The sequence below is a fragment of the Pelodiscus sinensis genome, chromosome 4 (genome assembly GCF_052426305.1).
Source record: "Pelodiscus sinensis isolate ZL-2025 chromosome 4, ASM5242630v1, whole genome shotgun sequence".
Lineage (NCBI taxonomy): Eukaryota > Metazoa > Chordata > Testudines > Trionychidae > Pelodiscus > Pelodiscus sinensis.
Window position 1 is genome coordinate 106310869 of NC_143055.1, and position 23119 is coordinate 106333987.

Here is a 23119-nt window from a genome sequence, read left to right on the forward strand (position 1 = left end):
TTTTGTCAATTCTCAGTGCCACTGATCATGGCCAGACATGTATTTACCACCATCCAGATCCATCATCTTCCCTTAGGCTATGATTCAGGAAAGCGCATATTTAAATCCTATTGCTGTTAATTCAACAACACCTTTACAGATAAGCATATGTGTAGGTGCTTTTCTGAATAGAGATGGATTTACCTATGTCTTAAATTGAGGTGGGAAACCTACGGCCTGAGAGCCAGATGCGACCCCTGGCTTCCTTGGATCTGGTCCCCACACACTGGGGAGCCTGTACTGGTTCACCAGCCCCTCCCCCCCCCATTTTCTCCCCCAGGGAGCGGGAGCAAACAAAATCAACTAGCCTGGGCCCGTCAGGGCTCTGGTGTGTGAGGGGAATGTGGGGTACGTTTTTCTCCTTCTCAGCTGGGGGCCACATGGGTGAGGTGTTTTTGTTTGTTTGTTTGTTTTTACTTCTGATTTTGTGTGCAGCCTCCAACTGATTTTTCTGTAGCTCAGTGGCCCCCAACCCAAAAAAGGTTCCCCACCCTTGTCTAAAATGCTATCGTTAAAATTAAATAGACTTTTTTTTAATGTGCCCCAAATTCGTCTAAATTAGATGACTATATTATAATAGGCTGAGTGTCATACTGCGTAAATAAATAAGAATAGATTTTAATTAGTATAATACTACTTATGGGCAGGGCCTATTCTCATTCCGGGGAAAAATCTTAACTCTGTCATTCCCAAGCAGAGTGTTTCAAGCACTAAAGAGCATAAAAGAGAACTGCTTTTTTTGTTCTTATTGTGGATATTTTTAAAGTTTTGCATGGTTGTCACATTGAGCCTACTATTATTAAATGAAACATCACTGAAGTTTACCTGCAGATCCTGACTTATTGTAGAATGCAACACCTGTTTCATTCCCAGCATGCCATTTCACTGGGATATTCCAAGTGTAACTGAAATTATTTTAAATGAAAAAAAAATGAATAACTTTTGAAAGAGAACCTAAAATAACACATTTAAAACATTTTTATCGGTTATCGTGAATAACCATACACCTATGGTGACTCATAAAGAATCTAGCTTCATTGTGCAAGGCACCTCATAAAGTTACTTCTTCATAGTCAATGTATAAATCTGTACATGCCCATACATCTATATCTGCATATCCACTAATGTATGACTAAACACCATAGCTGACAAATCTTGGTCTTTTACCAACAGCTTGATATTTAAATATAATTATATGAACTGTGTTAGGGCATCATCTCGGCAAAAAAAGTTTACAAAAATCTTGGATACAGGCAAGGTAAAATAGATACTTGCTAATTTTTATTGGACAAACCCTGCAGAATTAGGACAATATTCCATTTCTAAGTTAAATTAGAAGGTTTGAAGTATTTGATAGTTTTCCTCTTATAGAAAATAGCAGTAATTAATCTCTAAATCTCTGAAAGGTATGTGTCACACCTCTGGCAGTCTAAACACAGGAGTGGGAGCTATGGACTATCAAGTTCTAGTCCAAATTCTGTCACTGACTATGTGTGATGCAGTGCATTACACGTGTCATGAATGCCTTGATTTAGGAAGGCATTTAATCACATGCCTAACAGCCATATTAATAGTTGAATTGATCAAGCCATTTTTTCTGAAATTAATTGAAAGATTTCCATGCTTAAAGGTAGTATGTGTTAAGTTCTTCCCTGAATGGGGCCTTCCTGTCTCTGTGCCTCATTTTTCCCCATCTATAAAATGGGAATGATAATTACCAGGGCTGTCAATTGACCTACATTAATGCCTTCTATTAATGCAGGACAGGATTAACACGTTAATTTTTTTAATGCTTTAATTGCAGGCATTAATGCTGCACTGTTCCTTTGAAGTGCTGCAGTGGTACTTCAAAGGGGTTTTGCAATGTGGAGCCGGGGATGAACAGGGCACTCCAGCTGATCCCCAGATCCACTTGTGCTGTTCCTTTGAAGTGCCATTTTGGCGTTTTAAAGGAGCAGTGCATTAGGAGCCGGGGATCAGGTGGAGTGCCCAGCTGATCCCCGGCTCCGTGTTACAAAGCCCCTTTGAGGTGCTGCTCCAATGCTTCAAAGAGGCTTTGCAACAGTGGAGCTGGTGATCAGCTGGAGTCCCCAGCTGATCCCAGGCTCCTAATGTGCTGCCCTTTGGAAATGCCGCTGCTGTGCTTCCAAGGGGTAGTGCTGTATGGAGCCTGCGGTTAGCTGGGGACTCTAGCTGATCCAGGGCTCCATGCAGTCCTGCCCCGTTGAAACGTTACCGTGGTGTTTCAAAGAGGAGGCACGTGCGATTAATTGCGATTAAATTTTTTAATCGCTCAACAGCCCTAATAATTACTCAAGATCAGAAGGGTGTAAATATGTTCATTATAATTATATGCAGCCATTCTTCTGACTTTACTGCATCAAACTTAGGATGAAAGGGAAGGCAGCTTCATTTTAGCAAGTAAGAAAATGAAGGACGTGGTGTCTGTTTGTCACCTACCCAGAAAAGGTCAGTTCTAATTTTACATTTTTAAATAAAAACAGTAACAGATTCATAAGCTTCTAGCTTTTATTAGCTGTGTTTTGGAGAATTATTGTCATGGAGTATTAAAATACTATTGTTTGGCCAAAAGTCTGGCTGTTGCATTTCTCCAGGAGACAGCCAGTAAACGTTTTTAATACTTGTTTTGCAAATTCATTAAGTGAAGTATTTTACCTTCAGTGTTTTTATATGTTCCTGAGACCGTGTACATAAATACTTGTCTTGGGTATAAAGTGCAATGACCATGCTGTTAAGTATGGGTATTGAGGATATGTTCCAGACATACTATATAGAAATCCACATACTTATCTGGCAGCACTATTTAAAGAACATGAGTTCTTAAAGTTGTAATTTTCTTTTTGAGTGTTAATATCCAGGACAGGACTTTGTCAGGATAGGTGTGCTGTAGCCAGTCTTATTGTGAGGCACAACACCCCAGGAGTCTCTTCTTCCTGATCCATGCTGGCTGAAAGGAATACAGTTTCCCAAAGTAATTGGAATGATGAACCACAGCCACTGGGAGCTATGGGGACAGTGCCTGTGGGCAAACTATCTTGCAGCCTGCCAGCAGCTTACCCTGATGGGACACGTGACAGACACTTTGCACCATGTATCTGCAGCATCTCACTATTGGTCTACAGGACAGGCAAGTACAGTAAAACCTTACCCAAGTTCAGAGGGTGGTTCAGAAGGATTTGCTGAGGGGTCCAACAGAAAACGTTTCTGTGTGATCTTTGAATTGGCTTGCACACTCAATACAGGGTATCCCATCTGCCTAGTCCAGGTGTCCATCACTTCCTTCACTGGATTTCCACTTGCCTAAGAGTAATAGCAGATGGTTACTCTGAGGAAGCTAAAACAGACTGTAGAAGGAATAAAACTCTCATGATGAGTGGATGGGAGACCAGAAAGGGAACAAGTCTCCCTCACTAGTGTTAGAACTCTGTTCCTAACTATTGAGCAAATGACAGCAAGATTGAAGGAAAAAGAAAAGAACAAGAAGAAAAGTAAAGAACTGTCAGACATTTTAATTCCTCTTAAAACAAACTGGGTTAAACTAGGTCAGAATTCAGGCAGCAGGGATTGTGATTGACCGTGGCACATCCTGCTGGTCACCTCAGGAATTAGGTTCTCAGCCTTGGAGACCTGCTGCTGGCCAGTGCCTTACCTTTAGTTACCTGTCCTCTGCATGGCTCAGGTCCTGTGTCCCTTCCTGCCCCCAATGCCCTTTCTTCTCAATACTATCCTACAGCAAAGCCCCTGCACTCTAAGGTCCTCCCCTCCCTAGGTACTCCAGCCCCCTATATCCAGCTTACCTTGATGACCCATTGCTGGTCATCATCTAGCCCCTTCCTCAGGGGCAAAGTGCAGTCGGAATTGGTCACTCATCATTACCAAGGGGGTGGACCTGTTGACTTCTGCTGCCCTAGTACCTTCAGGCCTTGTCTCAGGCCCTGGAGTATGTGTGTGTGTGGGTGGTGAGTGGGGAGGGAGTCATGCCTGAGCTCCACAGTTCTGCCTGCCTTTCCCCAGCACTGCTCTGTCTCCCAAAGCCTCCAGCTTCTATGACAGGCAGGTCCCTTCTGCGCCACAGCAGGAGCAAGAGTGTGCTCCCCACGTCTCTAGAAGCCCCTATTTATACAGTCATAGTTGGGCCCTAATTGAGGGCTATATGCCACAGCTGCTTGCTCCACAGCCCTAGTCCTCTCTGCGGACTGGATTTAACCCTTGATAGGGGCAGACATCCTGTCACAGAGGTGTAAAGAATATTCCCTGCCTTTGTGGCTTGCATCTCTCTGCACCTTTCAAGCTGAAATGATTTCCCTCCTCTGCTGCCTTCTGAGGAGAGTGTAGAGGACTAGTTGAGTCTCGAGCACTGTTGGCAATTTCTTTTGTAGCAAAATTCACAAACAATTGTCTGCAAACCAGTCTTTCCAAGTGCTCTGAAGAGAACTGAGTTGTTGGTTCCATCCTGAGCCCCCAGACAAGTTCAGGTAACTGCGAGTAAAAGGAAGGAGGAACAGAGAGCGAAAGAACTCCCTCTTCCCTGTCCACACATGACTTTTTCTGAAAGCTCTTTCGTAAAAAGGCTTCTTCCTCGTAAAAAGAGGTTTACCAATGTTGGAAAAAACACTCCGCTCTTTCATTTTTTTTTCAAAAGAACGCGATTGCAGAGTGGACGTAATTGAAGGTTTTTTGGAAAAACCATTGTTTTTCTGAAAAAAACTCTGTAGTGTAGACATACCCTAAGCTGGGAAGAGGTATGTTGGAGGGCAGGGATAGGGTCCAGAGTGACTTAGACAAATTAGAGGATTGGGCCAAAAGAAATCTGATAAGGCTCAGCAAGGACAAATGCAGAGTCCTGCGCTTACGAGAGAAGAATCCCATTCACTGTTATATGCTGGGGACAACTTCCTGGGCATCAATTGTGCAGAAAACAACCTCGGGATTACAGTAAATGAGAAGCTGGATAAGAGTCAGCAGTGTGCCTGTGTTGCCAAGAGGGCTAACAGCATTAGGTTGCATTAATAAGAGCATTGCCAGCAGATTGGAGGAACTGATTATTCCCTTTTATTTAGCACTGACGAGGCACATCTGGAGTGCATCCATTTTTTAGCTCCTCCCCACTACAGAAAGTATGTGGACAAATTGGAGAGAGTGCAGTGGAGGGCAATGAAAATGATTCGGCCTAGGGTACATAACTTATGAGCAGAGGCTGAGGGAACTGGGCTTATTCAGTCTTCAGAAGAGAAGAATGAGAGGGTATTTAATAGCAGCCTTCAACTACTTTGGAATTGGGATGGAAGAATCCCAAGCATTGTTGCAGGCTGGGGACCAATTGGCTAAGCAGCAGTTCTGCAGGAAAGGACCTGGGAATTACAGTGGATGAGAAGCTGGATATGAGTCAACAGTGTGCCCTTGTAGCCAAGAAGGCTAATTGTGTATTAGGGTGCATTAGGAGGAGGATTGCCAGCAGATCTAGAGAAGTGATTATTCCCTTTTATTCAGCACTGGTGAGGCTGAAGCTGGAGTATTGTGTCCAGTTCTGGGCCCCCCACTACAGAAAGGATGTGGACCCATTGGAGAGAGTCCAGCAGAGGGCAACCAAAATGATTAGGGGGCTGGAGCACGTGACCTATGAGGAGAGGCGGAGGGATTTGGGCTTATTTAGTCTGCAGAAAAGAAGAATGATGTCTTCAGCTTCCTGAAGGGAGGTTCCAAAGAAGATGGAGAGAGGCTGCTCTCAATGGTGACGGATGGCAGAACAAAGAGCAATAGTATCAAGTTACAGTGGGGGAGGTCTAGTTTGGATATTAGGAAAAACTATTTCACTGGGGGGGGGGGGGGTGAAGCACTGGGATGGGTTACCTAGGGAGGTGGTGGAATTTCCATCCCTACAGGTTTTTAAATCCCAACTTGACAAAGACCTGGCTGGGATGATTTAGTTGGGATTGGGAAGGGGAAGGGGGCTGGACTTGATGACCTCCTGAGATCTCTTCAGTCCTATGATTCTATACCTGAAGGGTGGGTGTCAGAAAGACTATTGGGCCAGGCTATTTTCAGTGGTGGCAGATGACAGAATAAGAAACAATGGTCTCAAGTTGCAGTGGGGAAGATGTAGGCTGGATATTAGAAAAACTATTTCACACGGAGGGGGGTGAAGCATGGGGATGGGTTGTCTAGCTGAATCTCCATCCTTAGAGGTTTATGAGACAAGTCTTGACAAAGCCCTGTCAAGAATGATTTGGTTAAGGTTGATCCTCCTTTGAGCAGGGGTTGGACTAAACTAGATGATCTCCTGAGGTCTCTTCCAACCCTAATCTCCTGAGTTTTTATTATATAAATATTTGCCTAGTTTTACAACAGGCTACATAAAAAACACTAGGTGAATAGACAAAAAAGACCATCTTGACATGAGTAATTACGCATTTTTAAACATTTGAATTAATCTTTCATTTTATTTTAAAAAGTTGCATGTATTTTGGGAAAAACAAAAGAGCCATATTTGGTTCCATACTGAGCCATATTTGGCTCAAGAGCCATAGGTTGCTGACTCGTGGTTTAAAAGTTGAAAGCCACTGTCTTAGATACTGTTGTGATGTGTGCTATAGAAAACCCTACTGTAGAGAGAATCATAAATAAATGGGAGTGAACGAGAGTGTGTGTGTAGTTTATTAAGTGAGACGGATATGAGCGGATAGATAATTTGGAAGGATTGAAGTTCCTTATGTATGTGAGTAAAGGCTTGCTTTGCTTTATCAATTCCCACTCGTTTGCTCCCAGTTAAAATTTACCCCCTAGCACTTTGTCCATGCAGAAAATGAGGCAACATGAAAAAGCGGAGGAAACTCTGTTCTGTGGGCTAAGTACAGAATCTTTTAATAGCAGGAGTATTTGTTACAGAGCATACCTGTGCCAGGGATTCCCAGAAATCATCTGTCTTTGCATTCTGAAAATGGTATTTCTTTAGGTAGTTCTAGGAAAAGAGAAAAGGAAATGTTTCAAATATGTGCATGTCCTCCTCCTTCACCAGTCAAAACAATACACAAACTGTAATGTTCTCTATTGTACCAGGATACAGAATAGCTTCCTAAGGCTATGTTTACACTGCACAATTATTTCAGAATAAGCTATTCCGGAATAATTTTTCTGAAATAGCTTATTTTGAAATAGCACGTCTACATTGCAGGGAAGGTGCTAATGTAGAGGTGCTATCTTGATTTAGAGACCCAGGAGGAATAATTTAGAATGGTCCTGGTGAGGAGCTATTTTGAAATAGCAGAAGTGAAGCATCTACACGTGCCTTATTTTGAAATATCTATTTCAGAATAGGTGTTGTTCTTTGTGGAATGAAGTTTACGGAAGTCGGAATAAGCCATCAGTTTTTTCGAAATTATTTTGAAATAATGGAATTGCTGTGTAGATGCTCACATAATTATTTTGGAATAAAGGCCATTATTCTGAAATAATTTTGCTGTGTAGGCACACCCTAAGAGTGATGTTATGCAGCAAAGGCTTTTCGAGGTATGCACATTTGTTTATTTCACTGCTTTCTGAACAGAAAATAGAAACACTTTCCAAATTGTCTTGGGAGAGAAGGGAGTATTTTTGGCATAGGTTGGTGGCATTGTGATTAATTATTTAAAGGCTTTAGATGGCATCAGTAATGTCTTCTATTTTCGGAGAGGACCCCAAGTTCTCCAATTTTCTCTTTTGTGTTGGCATGTATCCCAACATCTTGGTAGGGTTAAAAAAAGGAGGGCTTTTTGTTTCTTTGTTTTTCCAGGACAAGGGCTTCTTAGTTAACACCATACATCTGGATTGACAGATGTACTCTGAGAAGGAGTTTCATTATAGTGACCTCAGGGCAAGCTTGGAGATGCCAACTGGGTGAATCAAGATTTGTAAAGCTTTCAGATAGATTTCCATAAATAGCATAACACAGCTAAGTGGGCTGAGGTCTGCTATCTGGGTGACTAGGTTCTAGTTACTACTGATAAGAGGATAGGGATAGAGGAATTAAGGAGAAATCAGGAAGGTATTGTTATATATCATGCACCTATGGTCATCACTGGCTGGCCTTCAAACACACATACAACATTGCAGTCCAAATTCCAACTCATTTCAGTGAGTATGTATTTCCACCTATTGCCATTGCAAAAGGATCTAAACATCTATATCATTACCAAACTGTCCCATCATGCTGGGAATTCATGTGACCTAGCTTTTATTGGCTAAACAGCTTTTTCAGATATAGTTGAAAGAAATTAGTGAAAAAACACCCCCTGAAAAAATAAAATGTAGATTAATTGGAACAAATGTTAGTATAGAAATGTTTTAAGATTATATGTTTTAGTACAGACATTGTTACCTAAATTTCTTATGAGAACACCAAACCCGAGTGTATCACATTCACTTTTCTCAGAAAAGTCTTTCCCTTTGTTATGTGGGATTTGTTTTTGTTTCTGGCCTGTTTTACTGTTGTTCATACCTGACATCCTTTTTGAAAATTTGCTGGTGTAATCCAGTCTTCAAGCATTCTGAGAATTGATGCTCCCTATATACAAAAAGAAAGGGAATAGGGTTATTTCAGGCCTTTTTAAAACTAGATTCTCTCTTCTATCTGTCAATTATTTCTTCTATTTATTTCTCCTCTTCTATCTTTACAAGATTTCATTACAGTGAATATTCCATAGAACAAAAATAGAAGTAATTATGTGGATAAAATATAGTTCCTTATTTCTGCAGAGCATTCACTTTCACTCACACTCCAGCCATGATTTCAGGTCTGAGGCTTTGACTAAAAAATCAGTAGCCTTTAAAATACTGTAAATCTGCAGTTTTACATTGTACCTTGACTCTAGATAAGGCTTAAATTATATTGGAATGCTGACCTGGCATACAAATACGGCCTCTGAAGCAGGTTTCTAGGCTCTGTGACACTTACTCCAAAAAAGGGAAATTGGTTGGCCAGAAGGAGATAAAGTGGGCCTTGGAAAGGAAGAAGATGGGAAATAACATCAAGGTAGAAGAGGAGAAATAAATCAAGAGAAGAAATAATAGAGAGATAGAAGAGAGAAAATGGGAGAGCCATAAAAAGGGAAATGAAAAGGAATAAAAACCAAACCCAACATACAACTTCGAAGTTAGTAAATATTATTTTCCTGGGAGAAAAATAGGATAGTTGAAAAAATGTGTTGAACTGTATTTTCTTTAACTCTCACTGTCCCATGAGATTAAGCACTTATGTCAGTCCTCAGTAAGCCTTGAATCCATTGTTTATATTACTAGGAATGACAGTTTGAACACACTAAAGTCACACCAAATTGGTTGTTAACATTGAGTAGTCATATACAATAATTAGGACTTGTCTACACTTAGACATAGTACATAGGAAGCCAGGGTTTGAATATACAGTGCAATAGCTAAACGCTGACTGGCCACGTGGACTGTTGTACCATGAGTTAAAATTTCCATAGTGTGCTTTGATGTAGAGTAGTGGTTACAAACAGCAATAGATAAGCCCCTGGTTTGGAGAGGTTCTTCCATTTTATTGTTGCACTTCTGAATCTGGCCAGCAGATGACTCTTTTCTAATGCAAAAGCAGCTTCATTTGTAGTAAAGATTGGAGACACTGACAAGCTTCAGAAGTGATTTTAATTATAAAGACTATAAGGCCACTTGTATAAACAACGTAGAACAGTGTTTCTCATCCTCACAAGCCTCCTCATTGCCTTTTGTAGTCCCCTTGAAGTTGTGACACAGTGGCATAGAAGTTACATAAATCGTTATTCTCTCATTTGAGCCAGATCAATTGGGAAGTTTTGGTGCCTTTTCCCACAGGGTTCAGAAATACAAAGACTCTTAAAACTACTTCAAAAAGAACTCATTTAAAATATTTCTTCTGAAAAAAATTAATCGGTATCAAATGTCATCTGAAGACATAATTGATTAAACTGTAAAATTAAACTGGGAGAGAAAATGGAGGGTAATAATTCAAGTGGGAATCTCAAAACAACTTTAACTGTGGAATCACTAAGAACAGTTTGATAATACGGTCCAACTGTCTTTTTCCCAATTTAATGAGACAAGAGGGTGAGGTAATATATTTTATTGGACCAACTTCTGTTGGTCAGAGAGACAAGCTTTTGAGCTTACACAGAGCTCTTCTTCTGGAGCCAGAGACATAATTCATTTTGCATCTGTGTATCCTCACTATGTGGATTTAACTCAGATTATTTTTATTGTCTGTAGGCAAATCTATGATCATCAGATTAGTTTGCTTCCTTTCAGGTATCCCTAAAAAATGTTAAGAAAACATCTTAGGAAAGCATATGGCAGTGGACAATGCACTACTTAGAATTCAATATCAATTTAATCAGACCACATAAATATGACCTGAAGAAGAGCTTTGTGTAAACTCAAGAGCTTTTGTCTCTCACCAGTAGAAATTGATCCATGAAAAGGAATGACCTCATCCACTTTGTTTCATTGATACACTGGAACTTACATGGCCAGAATAACATTGCATTTTACCTAACTTGGCTTTTCTACCTATGTTGTTCCCTATCAATCAGATACTGACCCAGTACGTCATTTAGAATGTGCTAACTCCATAGACCCTAAAAAATTCATTGTCTGTAGATTATATAAATATGTTTGTGTTGTGATGAAGTTGAATTTGAGTTCCAAATTGTGCATTGTCAACTATCATGCACTTGGTAAGATGTATTTTAAATATTAAAAAAAAACTATCTCCAGATCACTAGTCCCAAACATTGCATGTCTCTCCAAAGCAGTGGTTGATTTTAAAACATTCTATTGTGTAGGAACTAAGTAAGCAAAAGAGGGAAGGTAAATTAAAGATGAAAACTTTCTATCCCATCAGGGTATTTTTAAAAGTTTGAGAAAACAAGAAAGTCTGTTACTCACTGCATGGGTGAAACTTTAGGTCCAGAGCAGTGTTCCCTCTAAACTGTGGCGGAGCACAGCTACCCAGGTGATTAATCAGCCCTGCCCTGTCGATCAGCTGCATGCACGGAACCCTGAGCTTGACTAGATGGGGCTGATTAATCACCTGTGAAGCTGTGCAGCCGCACAGCTTAGAGGGAACACTGGTCTAGAGTATCTGATTTTAGTCTACACACCTTGGCCTTTGTTGTTTTTACTCAGACCTTCAGGGCTACTAGAATGCAATTTACTTAATGTTTATGGTTGGCCACTGGACACTTAGGATGCAATGAATACTGGTTTGTAGTGTTGGGCACAAGCACTAATATTGAAAAATAGAAAAGAACTGTAAAGGATATAGGCTATTCAGTTCAGTTGTAGATTAGCTAGTAAAAAGAGATGCCTACTATTCAAAGATTTTGTTCTAGATAACGCTATGGCTAAAATCAGCGAAAGAAACATTTTTGCTTAGCATAAAAATGGAAGTCTTGAGAGAAGGAACAGATTGGATGTAACATTAGCAGACCCCACTTAGAATTTCTACATATTGGGTTCTGAAGGAAAAATACAAAAAAGCACAGACTGTGTATGGTTTATTCACTAAGGGTATGTCTACACTACAGCACTAATTCGAACTAACTTAATTCGAATTAGTTAATTTGAAATAAGCTAATTCGAATTAGTTTTTAGGTCTAGATGCACTAATTCGAATTAGCGTTTTGCTAATTCAAAATAGCATGTCCATATTGAGTGGACCCTGAACCAAAGTTAAGACAGTTCTCAGGGTTCCCCGCTTGCTTGTCTACCTCGATGAGGGACAGCAAAGCAGTCCTGTCTTGGAGTGCCCAGAGTGCCCACACTCGGCACATCACAGCACTCGGCCATCAGCCTGGCTGCACTTGTCGTAGGCTGCCATCCGGGGGGGGGGGGTGTCAATCAGGGGGCTGTCAGGATCCAGGAGGCCCTGCAGGAGAGCTTCCACCCTGAGGAGCCCGCAGAGCCACCCCAGTCCTCCCCATCGGGGGCTCATGCCCCATTCCTCCCTCACCTCCTTCCACTTACCCCTCCCTAGTCCCCCTTCCTGATGTAAAAAATAAAGGACACGTGTATTCAAAAATAGAAACTCTCTTTCGGGGGTGGGGGAATTAACCTCTGGGGAGACTGGGAAAAGGAGGTGGGAGAGGGGAAGAGAGAGGGTGGAAGAGGGGAGGGGGAAACCTGGGAGGAGGGAGCTGGAAGGGGGAAGCCAGGGGAAGAAGGAGGAGGGGAAATATAAAACTATGGTATGCCATATCTTCAGTACTCAAAAAAGATATTTTGGCCTTGGAAAGGGTTCAGAAAAGGGCAACTAAAATGATTAAAAGGGGTTTGGAACAGGTGTCCTTGGCCTCTGTTTGTGGAAGGCTAGAGATTGATGGCATGAGACAAATTGCTTGGTGATTGTCTTTGGTCCATCCCCTCTGGGGTACCTGGTTCTGGCTGCTGTTGGCAGACAGGCTACCGGGCTAGATGGACCTTTGGTGTGACCCAGTACAGCCATTCTTATGTTCTAAGCTCAGGGTCGGGCGTCTCACTGGACAAACTTGATTTGCATGCAAACCTGCTCCTGGGTTCGCATGTGGCCTTTGGTGGCCAGGCAGGCAGCTATCCTGCCCTAGACGGCCACTTTCCTGTGCCTAGTGCAGAGATTGTGGACATTGGAGGCCTCCCCCCAAACCTCGATGAGGTCCACGATCTCCGCACTAGACCAGGCGGGCGCCCGCCTCTTGCAGCCCTGGGCAGGCTCCTGTGAGCCGCCAGCCTGGTCCTGGGAAGAGGCGGAGGGCTGGGTGGCAGCGGGAGGCTGGCTCATGCTGTGCCAGGGTCAGGGTCTGCTGGCTGGGTGCTGGCAGGCTTGCAACTGGCACAAGCACTGTAGCCAGACTGTGCCTCTTTAAAGGCTCTGGGGCCAGAAGAGTTTTCCTGGTTTGGCCCAGAGTGGCCACCAGGGCAACCTAGGAAGGGCTAGCCTCCAACTAGTTCGAATTAAGTGGCTACACAGCCCTTAATTCAAACTACTTAATTCAAACTAGGCATTACTCCTTGTAGAATGAGGTTTACCTAGTTGGAATTAAGCGCTCAGCTAGTTTGATTTAAATTCGAACTAGCGGTTTGTATGTGTAGCCCCTATTAAAGTTAATTCGAACTAACAGCTGTTAGTTCGAATTAACTTTGTAGTGTAGACATACCCTAAGGATTTAAAGAATTTAACATAAATCTTAAGCCTACTAATTCTTTTTTTGTGTGTATGAAATCCGATTTTTGAATGCAATTAATCATTGGAAGTCTCTGAATTCTTTAACTGCTCTCTTAGGGCATGTCTAAACTAGGAAATTATTTCAAAATAATTTATTTTGAAATAATTGCTCCTGAAATAATTATTTCAAAATAGCATGTCCATACAACAGGGAAGCCTTGAAATTAGTCCGAGGCAGGCTCACTTAATGTGGATTCGCTACCTCAACTTAGAGCCCCAGGAAGCACTGGGGAGTAATTACTTTGAATGACTCTGGGGAATAGTTATTTTGAAATAGCAGCAGTGGAGCATCAATACTACCGCTATTTCAAAATAACTATTTCAAAATAAGTGTTATTCCTCATGGAAGAGTTATTATTTTGAAATAACCAGCCCCTTATTTTGAAATAATTGGCTTGGTAGCGTGGATGCTCTGCTTGTATTTTGAAATAATGGGAGTTATTTCAAAATAATTCCCTGGTGTAGACCAGGGCTTCGGGTGCAGTGTGGATTGAGAATTAGAATAGTAAGAGGAAATCTTGTCTACAGTAGCAAATGTGAAAGAACCCTGGAGTTGCACAAGAAGCTGTTAAACCAAACGACTTAAGTATATTAAAACCAGAAACTGGCAGGAAATATTTTGCAGTAAAAAGATTAAAATTCCAGGACTCTCCTACCTTGCTGTATGATATACCATCAAATACTGATGATATTTCAGCTGGAGATGACACATTGACCACAATAGGGTGGGAAGACAACAAGGAGTCGTCCTTCAACACAGGCAGCACATCGTAAATTAACATCTGATCAAGCTAGAAATAAGAAAACATTAAAACAGAAATAAATTAAGGGCTATAATTCATATTCCAAGAGTAAGTAATCTATAATTTTAAAGGAAAGTTTCAGACCTGTCTTTGGTGTATGGGGATGTGAAGGAGGAATACAGAAATGAAACTTCAGCTTCTCTACAGAATGATTTGAGCACTAGCACTATATGTTTAGGATGGGGACATTTTTCATCTGCCTCGATACATTTTCTCTTACAGTATCCTCTTTGCATTTGTGCATCGGAAAACACAAAAAGCTCAACAAGGCAAAAAAAGAGAGGCTATTACCAATTTCAGCTTTGAGACATAGCACAGATGAACATATGAAGGTTGGCTTGAGGAGTGTAATGAACAGGAGGAGTGCTGACCAGCAGCCGGTGACTAGGGGGTTAAACTCAGGAGGCTAGCAAGATGTTGGTCAGGGGATCAGGAGAACCAGTTGAAATAGAGGGATGAAATTTGAATTGGATATAGGTTCCCTGCCTGCTTTCTTTTTGTGGGAGAGAAAAAACAGGATTTGAGAGACACAGAACGATTTAATATCAGGAAGAACTACCATGTCTCCGAGGAATTTGGGTCATGGTAGTGGACCAAACAAAGAGAAAATTGGAAGTAAGTTAAGGGAAAAGTGAATCTAGTCACGTTCAGGGTAATTTTTCTTTCTTCTGTGGTTTGGGTTGAGCTACTCTGTGTGAATCTAGGCCTACCCTCCCCATTTATCATCATGCACTGTGCCCAGAGACTTTTCTCTGTGTTTTAATTTGTTTTCCTTAGTTGCTGTGTAACATCTAGCAACCAAGTATGCTTTATCAAGTTTATCTTTTGTTTTGTAATGAAAAAAAATCACTTTTTTTAAGGTGATGATTTGATTCTTGTGTACTGGAAGGTTTCTTGTGTAAATGAAGCACAAGAAAATGCTAATTCACACTTCATTTGCATTGCTTCTTCCAGCAAAACTCATAGTGTAGCCGTAGCCTTAGAGTGCCAAAGTGGGGAACAGCCCAGACAAGGAATATGCAGGATTTCATTAGGGTGTTGTCCCTGATTTTTTTCTTTGACAGATCCAGTACCTTGTGATCCATATTAAGTTAATGCCGGATTCATAGATGAGTGAGACTAAAGTTCTATATAATTTTCTGTTCTACCATTCATTGGTGTACAGCTCTATGCCTTAGTTAAATAGCATTTTAAAAAGGGGCTATATAACCTCATGATGAATAACAATATGTCGGTATGTATGTTAAAATAAGACTCATGTAATTTCATACTTCAGGATGTAAGGTTATTAATATAGAGTGGAAGAATCCCCCCCATACTTCCCAATTCCCATGAACTGCACAGCATTGCACAAATGAAAGGGTGCATAGTATTTTTGGCTTTGTTTTGGTGTTCTCACTGCCAAAGTAAATGGGCCAATGATTAGCATTTGGCTATAAAGGATTTAATATAATAAAAATCTAACAAAGTCTGTATAAATAAAATAATATGCATATGGTAGCTAAAGTCTCATATCCATTTGGTAGATGTGGGCTATGGCACTTATTTTTGGCTGGCAACAAAATCATTAATTCAGCAATGGGCAATCTGGGCTAGTGAGGGGGCCACATGAGTGACCCCCCTTCATCTCAGTGGGCTTCAAAATTGCCATAATCAAGATAGTCTCCCGGGATAGGGTAGTTTAGTTAACTGTGCTTGTGTTCCTAGAATGGGCAGAGTGTGCTGATTGAACGATAGCAGCACTTGCATTGAATAACAGCTCTCACAGTTATTGTGTGCAATCAGCATGCACCTCACTTCACATGCCTTTGCTTTAAGTGAGTGTCGCTCTATTAATACTGGTAGGAAAAAATTATATGGATGGAAACCAGAGGAATCTGGCAACCCTGCACATGAGCAACAGCAAACAAAATGTCTCATGGGCTACTCATAGGACTCCGATGGGATGCATGTAGCCCATGGGCCGCAGGTTGCCCACCACTGACCAAATTAATACAAAGAGTGATTAGTCGTCAGTGTATAAAATATGTATGTATAAAGCACCTGCTTTTCTTTTCTTGTGGAACCATAAAGTGAACTAATTAGTTCAGCTCCACTGTTTGCAGTGTAGGGAGCTTTAGGATAGATAGGACATTTTCTGTCACCACAATTTTAAATATTATTTTGATTAGAATGGTCTATGACGTGTCTCTAATTTTCATTCCATTACAAAATTAAAAAAAAATAGTACAAAATAGTTACCATTTGCCAATCAGATTCTGCAGCATTTACTCCAAGGTACTCAAAGAAACTGGCAAATCCTTCATTTAGCCACAAGTCGTCCCACCAGTCCATGGTCACAATGTTTCCAAACCACTATAATTATAAATATTGAATATAAAGTATCATAATAAGTGTGTATTACAGTTTTGTGAATCTTCTTGCAGTATATTCATTTATTTACATTTCTTCCTATTTCCAGGAAGAAGAATGTCACAAAAGTAATATTTTAATAGGAAGTCACATGATGACTCAGATTAATTATTTGCATTATGAAATTACATATTATAGCTATGATTGATACTGATTCATATACCACTGGAATTATGTTTAGTTTTGTCTTCTTGATTTGATTTACTTTTAGATAGACCAAATTTTTAAGCAGCTTCCAAAGTTTAGTTGCATCTGTTTGCAAGTTTAAATCACATGTGTTCACATGTAAATAAAGTGTGTGTGTGTGTGTGTGTGTGTGTGTGAGAGAGAGAGAGAGAGAGAGAGATGAAGTTGCAAGCAGATTTTTCAGAAACTGAAAAACCTGGTCCTAAGTATCCAATTTTCTGAGAAGTCCATTTTCAATAATTCCAATACTACTTCTAATAGTAGAATTACCTCTGTGCACTTATTTTTAAAATAAAATTTAAACATGCGTAGAAAACCTGAAGCTAAATGTATAACTGGTTATGTTCATAAATGAAGTATGTGGATACTGTGCACTTCCAGTGCTTTAAAAACAATAAACATTAAATGAAATCTACCTGATGAACGAGTTCATGGGCAACCACAACTGCTACTCTCTGTTTGTTGGAGGAAGCAGATTCTTTGGGATCATAAAGTAGGCTTGTTTCTCTGTAAGTGATCAGACCCCAGTTTTCCATAGCACCGGCATTAAAATCTGGAATAGCTATTTCATCTATATGGAAAGAAAGAAAGCACTGTCAACATTGTATTCATTAAAATTCTTATGTGATGAGTCCTCTTTGGGTAGGAGAATGGCCATCTTCTTACTCACAGCATAAAAGCTTGTTTTGTTGCTTGTCATTTAACAGACTTCTGTATTACATGCTGCAGTGAGAGAGTGTACTCTCGGCTTTCTGTTCCTATGTGTAGGATATTCAGTGATACTGTGGGGGCAGACAATCAACTGAATGTAAATTATCATAGCTCCAGCAACTTCTATGAAGTTCTGATAATTTACACTCGTCAAATATCATTCCCAGATAAAGTGATGTGCAACCATATGAAAATACGCATGTGATCCAACACTGCAGTTTGGCTTCAGAAATTAACATTTTACAGGGATATGCTGTAGACAATAAAGCATCTAAAACAATCAGAGGCATGTCACTGACAGCCTTTTGAATAATAAATATTTATCGACTTATTAACTGAAGTAAATCCCCCCTGTCGTGAACAACATTTGCTTCTTCTCACTGCAATCTGTGTAGTCACTTCTTTGGCTTTCATAATCAACACAAGTTAAAAATGTGAATTCTGGATTCGATTGGCCTTGCATTCTATTCTGTGAGGATTGACAGCAGCCTTTCCAAGAGGGTAAGGGTAAAATGGATCAATCAGTTCAAAATTGGACACAAAACCTTACTCATATCTCTACTTGCAAACTGCAAGTGGAATTACTAATGTTTGTTTATTCTTTCATTGGTTATAGCTGTCATCCTGGCAAGGTCTTTTGGACATATTATATAGTCCGTCAAAGATCCAAAAATGAGGCAAACACAAAAAATACTGATTTCAGAAGTTTTGATGTTATAGTAAATTAATTTAGTTAAATTATTATTTTGTTAAAACCCTGTTTGATTCACCACTTGTGGTGTAATCCATTTATAATAATGAAGGGACGTATCATAAAGCTATGAAAGAAAGATGGATTGTTGGTTTTGTACTGAGAGTTGAGATGTTTCTCTCTTACTACTTTGCACCCAGAGGAACACAATATCAAATTTTTAAGATGGTCTGTGATACAAATATTATTAAATCAGGGGACAGAGTTCTATTCTACAATGTAGCTGGATCCTTATCAGTGTCCTTTAACTGGGCATTAGACATGTTACAGAAACATGAGCTTGGTTATAGATAGTTAAGAGCCCGTCTAAATGGATCCACAAAGTGAAGCCAGCTTGTAACCATGTAAAGGGGCAACTGTGTTCTAGCTAGGTCTCCTAACTTAGTTGTAACCTGTAACATGGCAATTTATATTGACTTTTTAGAGGTATTTAGGATGAGGAAAAGAAGAAGTTCAAAAACTTCAGAGAATTTTGAATGTCAATGGTTTGACATGGGTAATCTATTGGATAGTGCATGATCCACTGCATAGCATGATTTAAAAAAAACGTTAAGGCAGCTAGATGTTTCCTCCTTTTGAGTTAAGTTTCTGTACTTTAGTAAACTATACCATTGGATTTTATAGCAGAGGCTGCTTCTGAAGCTTTTCCACAGCTTCAATTACTGTATATCCCTAATTAATTCAATTTTCACAGATCAAATCTAGATTTTAAACATTCAAATTTAGGGATGCTCAGAGTCAATGTTTTGCTTTGGGACCTAAAAATAGAGGGGCTACAGGCAAAATTTGGTTCTGTATCAAGGTTGGTTTGGTTTGGATCTGTACTCTTCATTCAACCTTGTGGAAATGGTTGCACACAAATTGAAGTGAGTCACTTGACTTGAATCATTTATGTCATTAGTAATAGTTGTTGGGAAGCATTCTTGGGAGTTGAACCTGTCTATTCAAGCTACATTTGGCTGCATTGATCCTGTATTGTTTCTGTGTTAATGTCACTAACATTTCATATTTTTAAAACTGAACACTCTAAAGTAGCTGTGTGAGTGCCAGTGTTTCTATTCAGCTGCCAGAATGAAGAGAGAAGAATGTCCCAAGTGAGTCTGAGGCTCCTGTCATGACATAATAGGGCATATTGAACTATAAAGTCTTAATCTAAGCAGATTCTGGCGTTAGCAGCACAAATTCTGTCTTCTCACTCTCCCATGAAATAACAATGATTAAGAGCAGAAAACAAAACTGTGATAGTAAATGAAGAGAATGAAGAATATAAATTGTGGTAATCACCTAATTTTGGAAGAGAATAGTTCATATCAAAATACCGTTCAAAGAAGTCAAATACAGCTTTGGTAACATTTGCAGCATATTCTGCTGTGTGTATTTGCTGTGGCTGTGCATAGATCCTGAGCTGTAAAATAGAGAAATATAGTTAGAGCACATTCCAACTGATCAAAACAAATCAACATGTGTTTAGCAGTGAGGCATCATTGCCAAAGAGAAGGACAATATGGTTGACTTCTCTTCTCTGGAAGACTAAAGCTAACACTGAGACCCTTGTGTAAACCACTTATTTGAGAAAGCTTATGAAATATCAATTTTATATAGATATGCAGAGATCAAATCCGTGTATTACTCTCCTCCCCCCGATCTCGGCATTATTCATCCATGAAACTTTGTGCATTGTGTACGAATACACGGTTTATATCTATCATTACATTTTTTAATGAAGAAGAGAAAAGTGATATTTCAAATGCTGCTGTCCATGCCCCCACTATCTGTGACCAAGAACTGCTACTGCCCCATGGAAATTAATTCTGTTTTACTGTGTAGTAATGGAATATTCCCCAGGCTTATGGGCCAAGGATGACTGTTTTCCACAAACAAACAAAGAAACAAAAAAACAGTTTGTTAATTTGTCAAAAAAAAATTGTAGAATGTATCTCTTTTGACAAAGCTTCTGTCTGGAAAGTTTCTTGGGTCCAGAATGGAATTTTTGGTCAAAAACAGCAGCGAGAAAATCCAGAATAGCCAGTTTCCCATTGATGAGGGCATTCACATGGGATGTGACAAACCTAGCTGTGAATCAGACAGGGATTTGAACCTGGGTCCTGCTAATCCCATGTGTGTGCCTGACCACGGAGATTACTGGCTATTCTGGTGTCTGCTTCTCTCTCATTTACACTCAGGTACACATAACAAAAATTCCATCCTGGATCCAAGAAACATTCCAGATAAAAGTTTTTAGTAAAAAATGATAGATAGCTACAAAAATATTCACTTTCAATTAATCTGAATCTTCTTATGGAAAAATTGTTCCTTTGAAAAATTCCTGACTGAATCTAGTCAGGAATTTAGGCTTTGAACTGAACAAAGTTGGCCTGTGATGGAAGTGCTATCTAAGAGAAAGGTAGGGTAGATATTCACCTTTATTCAGAAAAGCAAGAATAGGAGTGGCAAAAGGGCCTCTGTGGGCCAGATCTGGCCTGACAAGCAGGTTCATCTGGCCCCTGGATGCTCTGCTGCTTCCCCACCCCCAGGCCAATCAGGGCCTAGGGACAAGGGAGTGTGTGGTGCCTAGAGTCAATCCTAGCGGTTGACTCTAGGTGCCACATGCCAGAGGGCAGGGAGTGAGAGATTTCTTATGTCAATCAGACCTTGGGGTGGGGGGAGCGTGCAAAGTCTCCTCCCGTTCTGCAAGGAGCTCGGCACTTAAGGTCAACTGCCAGCTGCTGGTCAGCTGGTGGGTGACTCTAAGCGTGACACTCCCTTGCAGGGCAGGGGCACAGAGCCAGAGACTTCGCATGGTCTCCCTTCAACCCAGGCCCTGATTGTCCTGGGGGCAGGGGTGGGAGCGCACAAAGTCTCCTCCCACTGCCAGGGGCATTGGTGCCTAGAGGAAATCACCAGCTGTTCAGAACAGCAGGTGGGTCCTCTATGGGGAGCAGGGGCAAAGACTGCACTCCTCCACCCCCCAAACAAATCAGGGTCTGTGGGTGGGGAAGCACGGAAGTGTCCGGGCCTTGCTCTTTCCATCTGAGGCCCCACCCTTTCTGAAATTCTGAAGCGGCACCAGGTAAAAAATTATTGCCCACCTCTGAGCTAGAATCATACTGTAATGTTGCTGTTTTTCTAGTGTTCCTCTTTGGAACCATAAAAATCAATCCTAGCCTAGAACTCATAGCCTAGAAGAGAGTGGTAGCTGAATGTAGAATGGCTGGGCTTTTCTGCATACAAAATAATGACTTTGAGTGCATCTGCTTAATTCCTTTTCTTTTTCCCTGAACAAATTTTGTGAGAGACCCTTGTAAATTCTGATTGGGTAGATGATTCAGATCTAGAGGGAACGTGTCTAGGCTAGAAAAACATTGTCCTGATTCTGAGTACAAGTGGAACATTTTATCTGTGAGGTACTCTTGCTCTAAATGTTTGGAGACCCTTTGCTAATTATCACAGTTTATAAATTAAATTTGCAGCTAAACAAATATGATTTTTTTTAAATCATTGATACTGCATCATATCACAAAATGCACTCTGGTTATGCATTTATACAAATGTGATACAGTTCTAATTATTTCTGATCCAACACTGCATACGGAAAGATGTAAAAAAAAAAAAGTTTTAGAGCAAGGAGGCCTCAGGACATCACTATGCTATTAGATGTTTACTAACAAGTAGGGTCAGACATCTTGCATTTTTGTAAAAAGCATCAGATTTGCATGTTGGTGAATGCTAAAACTTAGGCACATTTTGATTTCAGATGGGAAACCGAGGCAAAGTACAGACTTGCTCAAAGAAGGTTACATGGTGTGTCAATAGTAGTGTTCTTAATAAAATCCAGAAATCTAGATTCCCAGTCACTAGGCAATATTTTATCTAGAACAGTAATAAATTGCCCTGAGCAAATGGCTAAAACATCCTTATGCCAAAAGTGTGTGCTTTGATTCTTAAAAGAAAAGGAAGGGAACTAGCAACAGCACCACTTGGGAAGACTTTTTCTACTTCAGATTAAAAAAACTTTGACAAATAACTACTTGGGGCTGAGCTTTCCACATTAAATGTAGGCTCAGTACGGAGTTTGGGTTAAAGGCTAAATCACTACTCTGGTTTTAGGTCAGATTCAAGAACTCTGATAAAATGACGTGAACTGTTCCTACAAGATTTTGTATAGTAAAAATCTCATGAAACTAGTCACAGTTACAAGATGTTGCCTGAATCCAAACCAGAACTAGAAAACCAAGTCCTTATTCTTTTGGGACAATCTAGAATCACATTATAGGATTTTAGATTAATGGATTCAAATTCAAACATGCTTCATTCAGAAGACCTGAGGGTCCATTCTTTTGGAAAAGGGACTATTCTTTTAATGTGTCTGAAGTATTCCTACTGGGATTGGAGCATATAGGCACTACCGTAATATAATAAATAATGTTATACTATGCATTTTTAAACATCAATGCAGTGCAATGACTCCATTTTTCAGTGTAGTTGTTTACTAAATAATAGAGGCACGAGGTGCACATATATTCACAGCTTTTAAGGACAGAAGGGACTATTTTGACTTCATGCAGAACACAGGCCATAAGAATGGGAAGATTAAGCAATACAATATGAAAAGTTGACATGTTTTTTGAAACTCACAGCTGGAATGTGTTCAGAATGAAAATTGGACTTACAGGAATTCCTCTGGCAGACTTTCTTTCTACCCAGTCAAACTGGTGCACAGCAAAGCACACCAAATATGTGCTCATTGGGACAGATTTCTGAAAAGTTGTCCTGTTCCAGCCATCACCCAGTTGAACAGTTTGCTGAAGAAGAGAAATAATTCTTACCTTTTGAAACTTCAGACATGTGCATAAAAGAATCAAATATCTTTATATAAACTGGAGCTATAGGAATGATGCCCCTCTGTCTTTACCCAGCCCATGGGATGGGAACATGCAAAGTGATTTTTTTTCTAAAAGGTGCAATGCC

General features: G+C 40.2%; 1 protein-coding gene across 1 annotated transcript in view; it reads right to left on the reverse strand.

Moving 5' to 3' along the window:
- The window catches only part of LOC102452377 (glutamyl aminopeptidase), a 44355-nt gene that overhangs the window by 14312 nt on the left and 6924 nt on the right, over positions 1 to 23119 (reverse strand). Inside the window, exons 3-11 of the mRNA XM_006119274.5 lie at positions 22822 to 22953; positions 19436 to 19556; positions 17106 to 17260; positions 16333 to 16446; positions 13945 to 14079; positions 8534 to 8599; positions 6953 to 7018; positions 3209 to 3360; positions 865 to 944 (exon numbers count right to left, since the gene is read on the reverse strand). Of these exons, the coding sequence (XP_006119336.3) occupies positions 865 to 944; positions 3209 to 3360; positions 6953 to 7018; positions 8534 to 8599; positions 13945 to 14079; positions 16333 to 16446; positions 17106 to 17260; positions 19436 to 19556; positions 22822 to 22953 (1021 nt within the window). The remainder of the gene's footprint in view (positions 1 to 864; positions 945 to 3208; positions 3361 to 6952; positions 7019 to 8533; positions 8600 to 13944; positions 14080 to 16332; positions 16447 to 17105; positions 17261 to 19435; positions 19557 to 22821; positions 22954 to 23119) is intronic.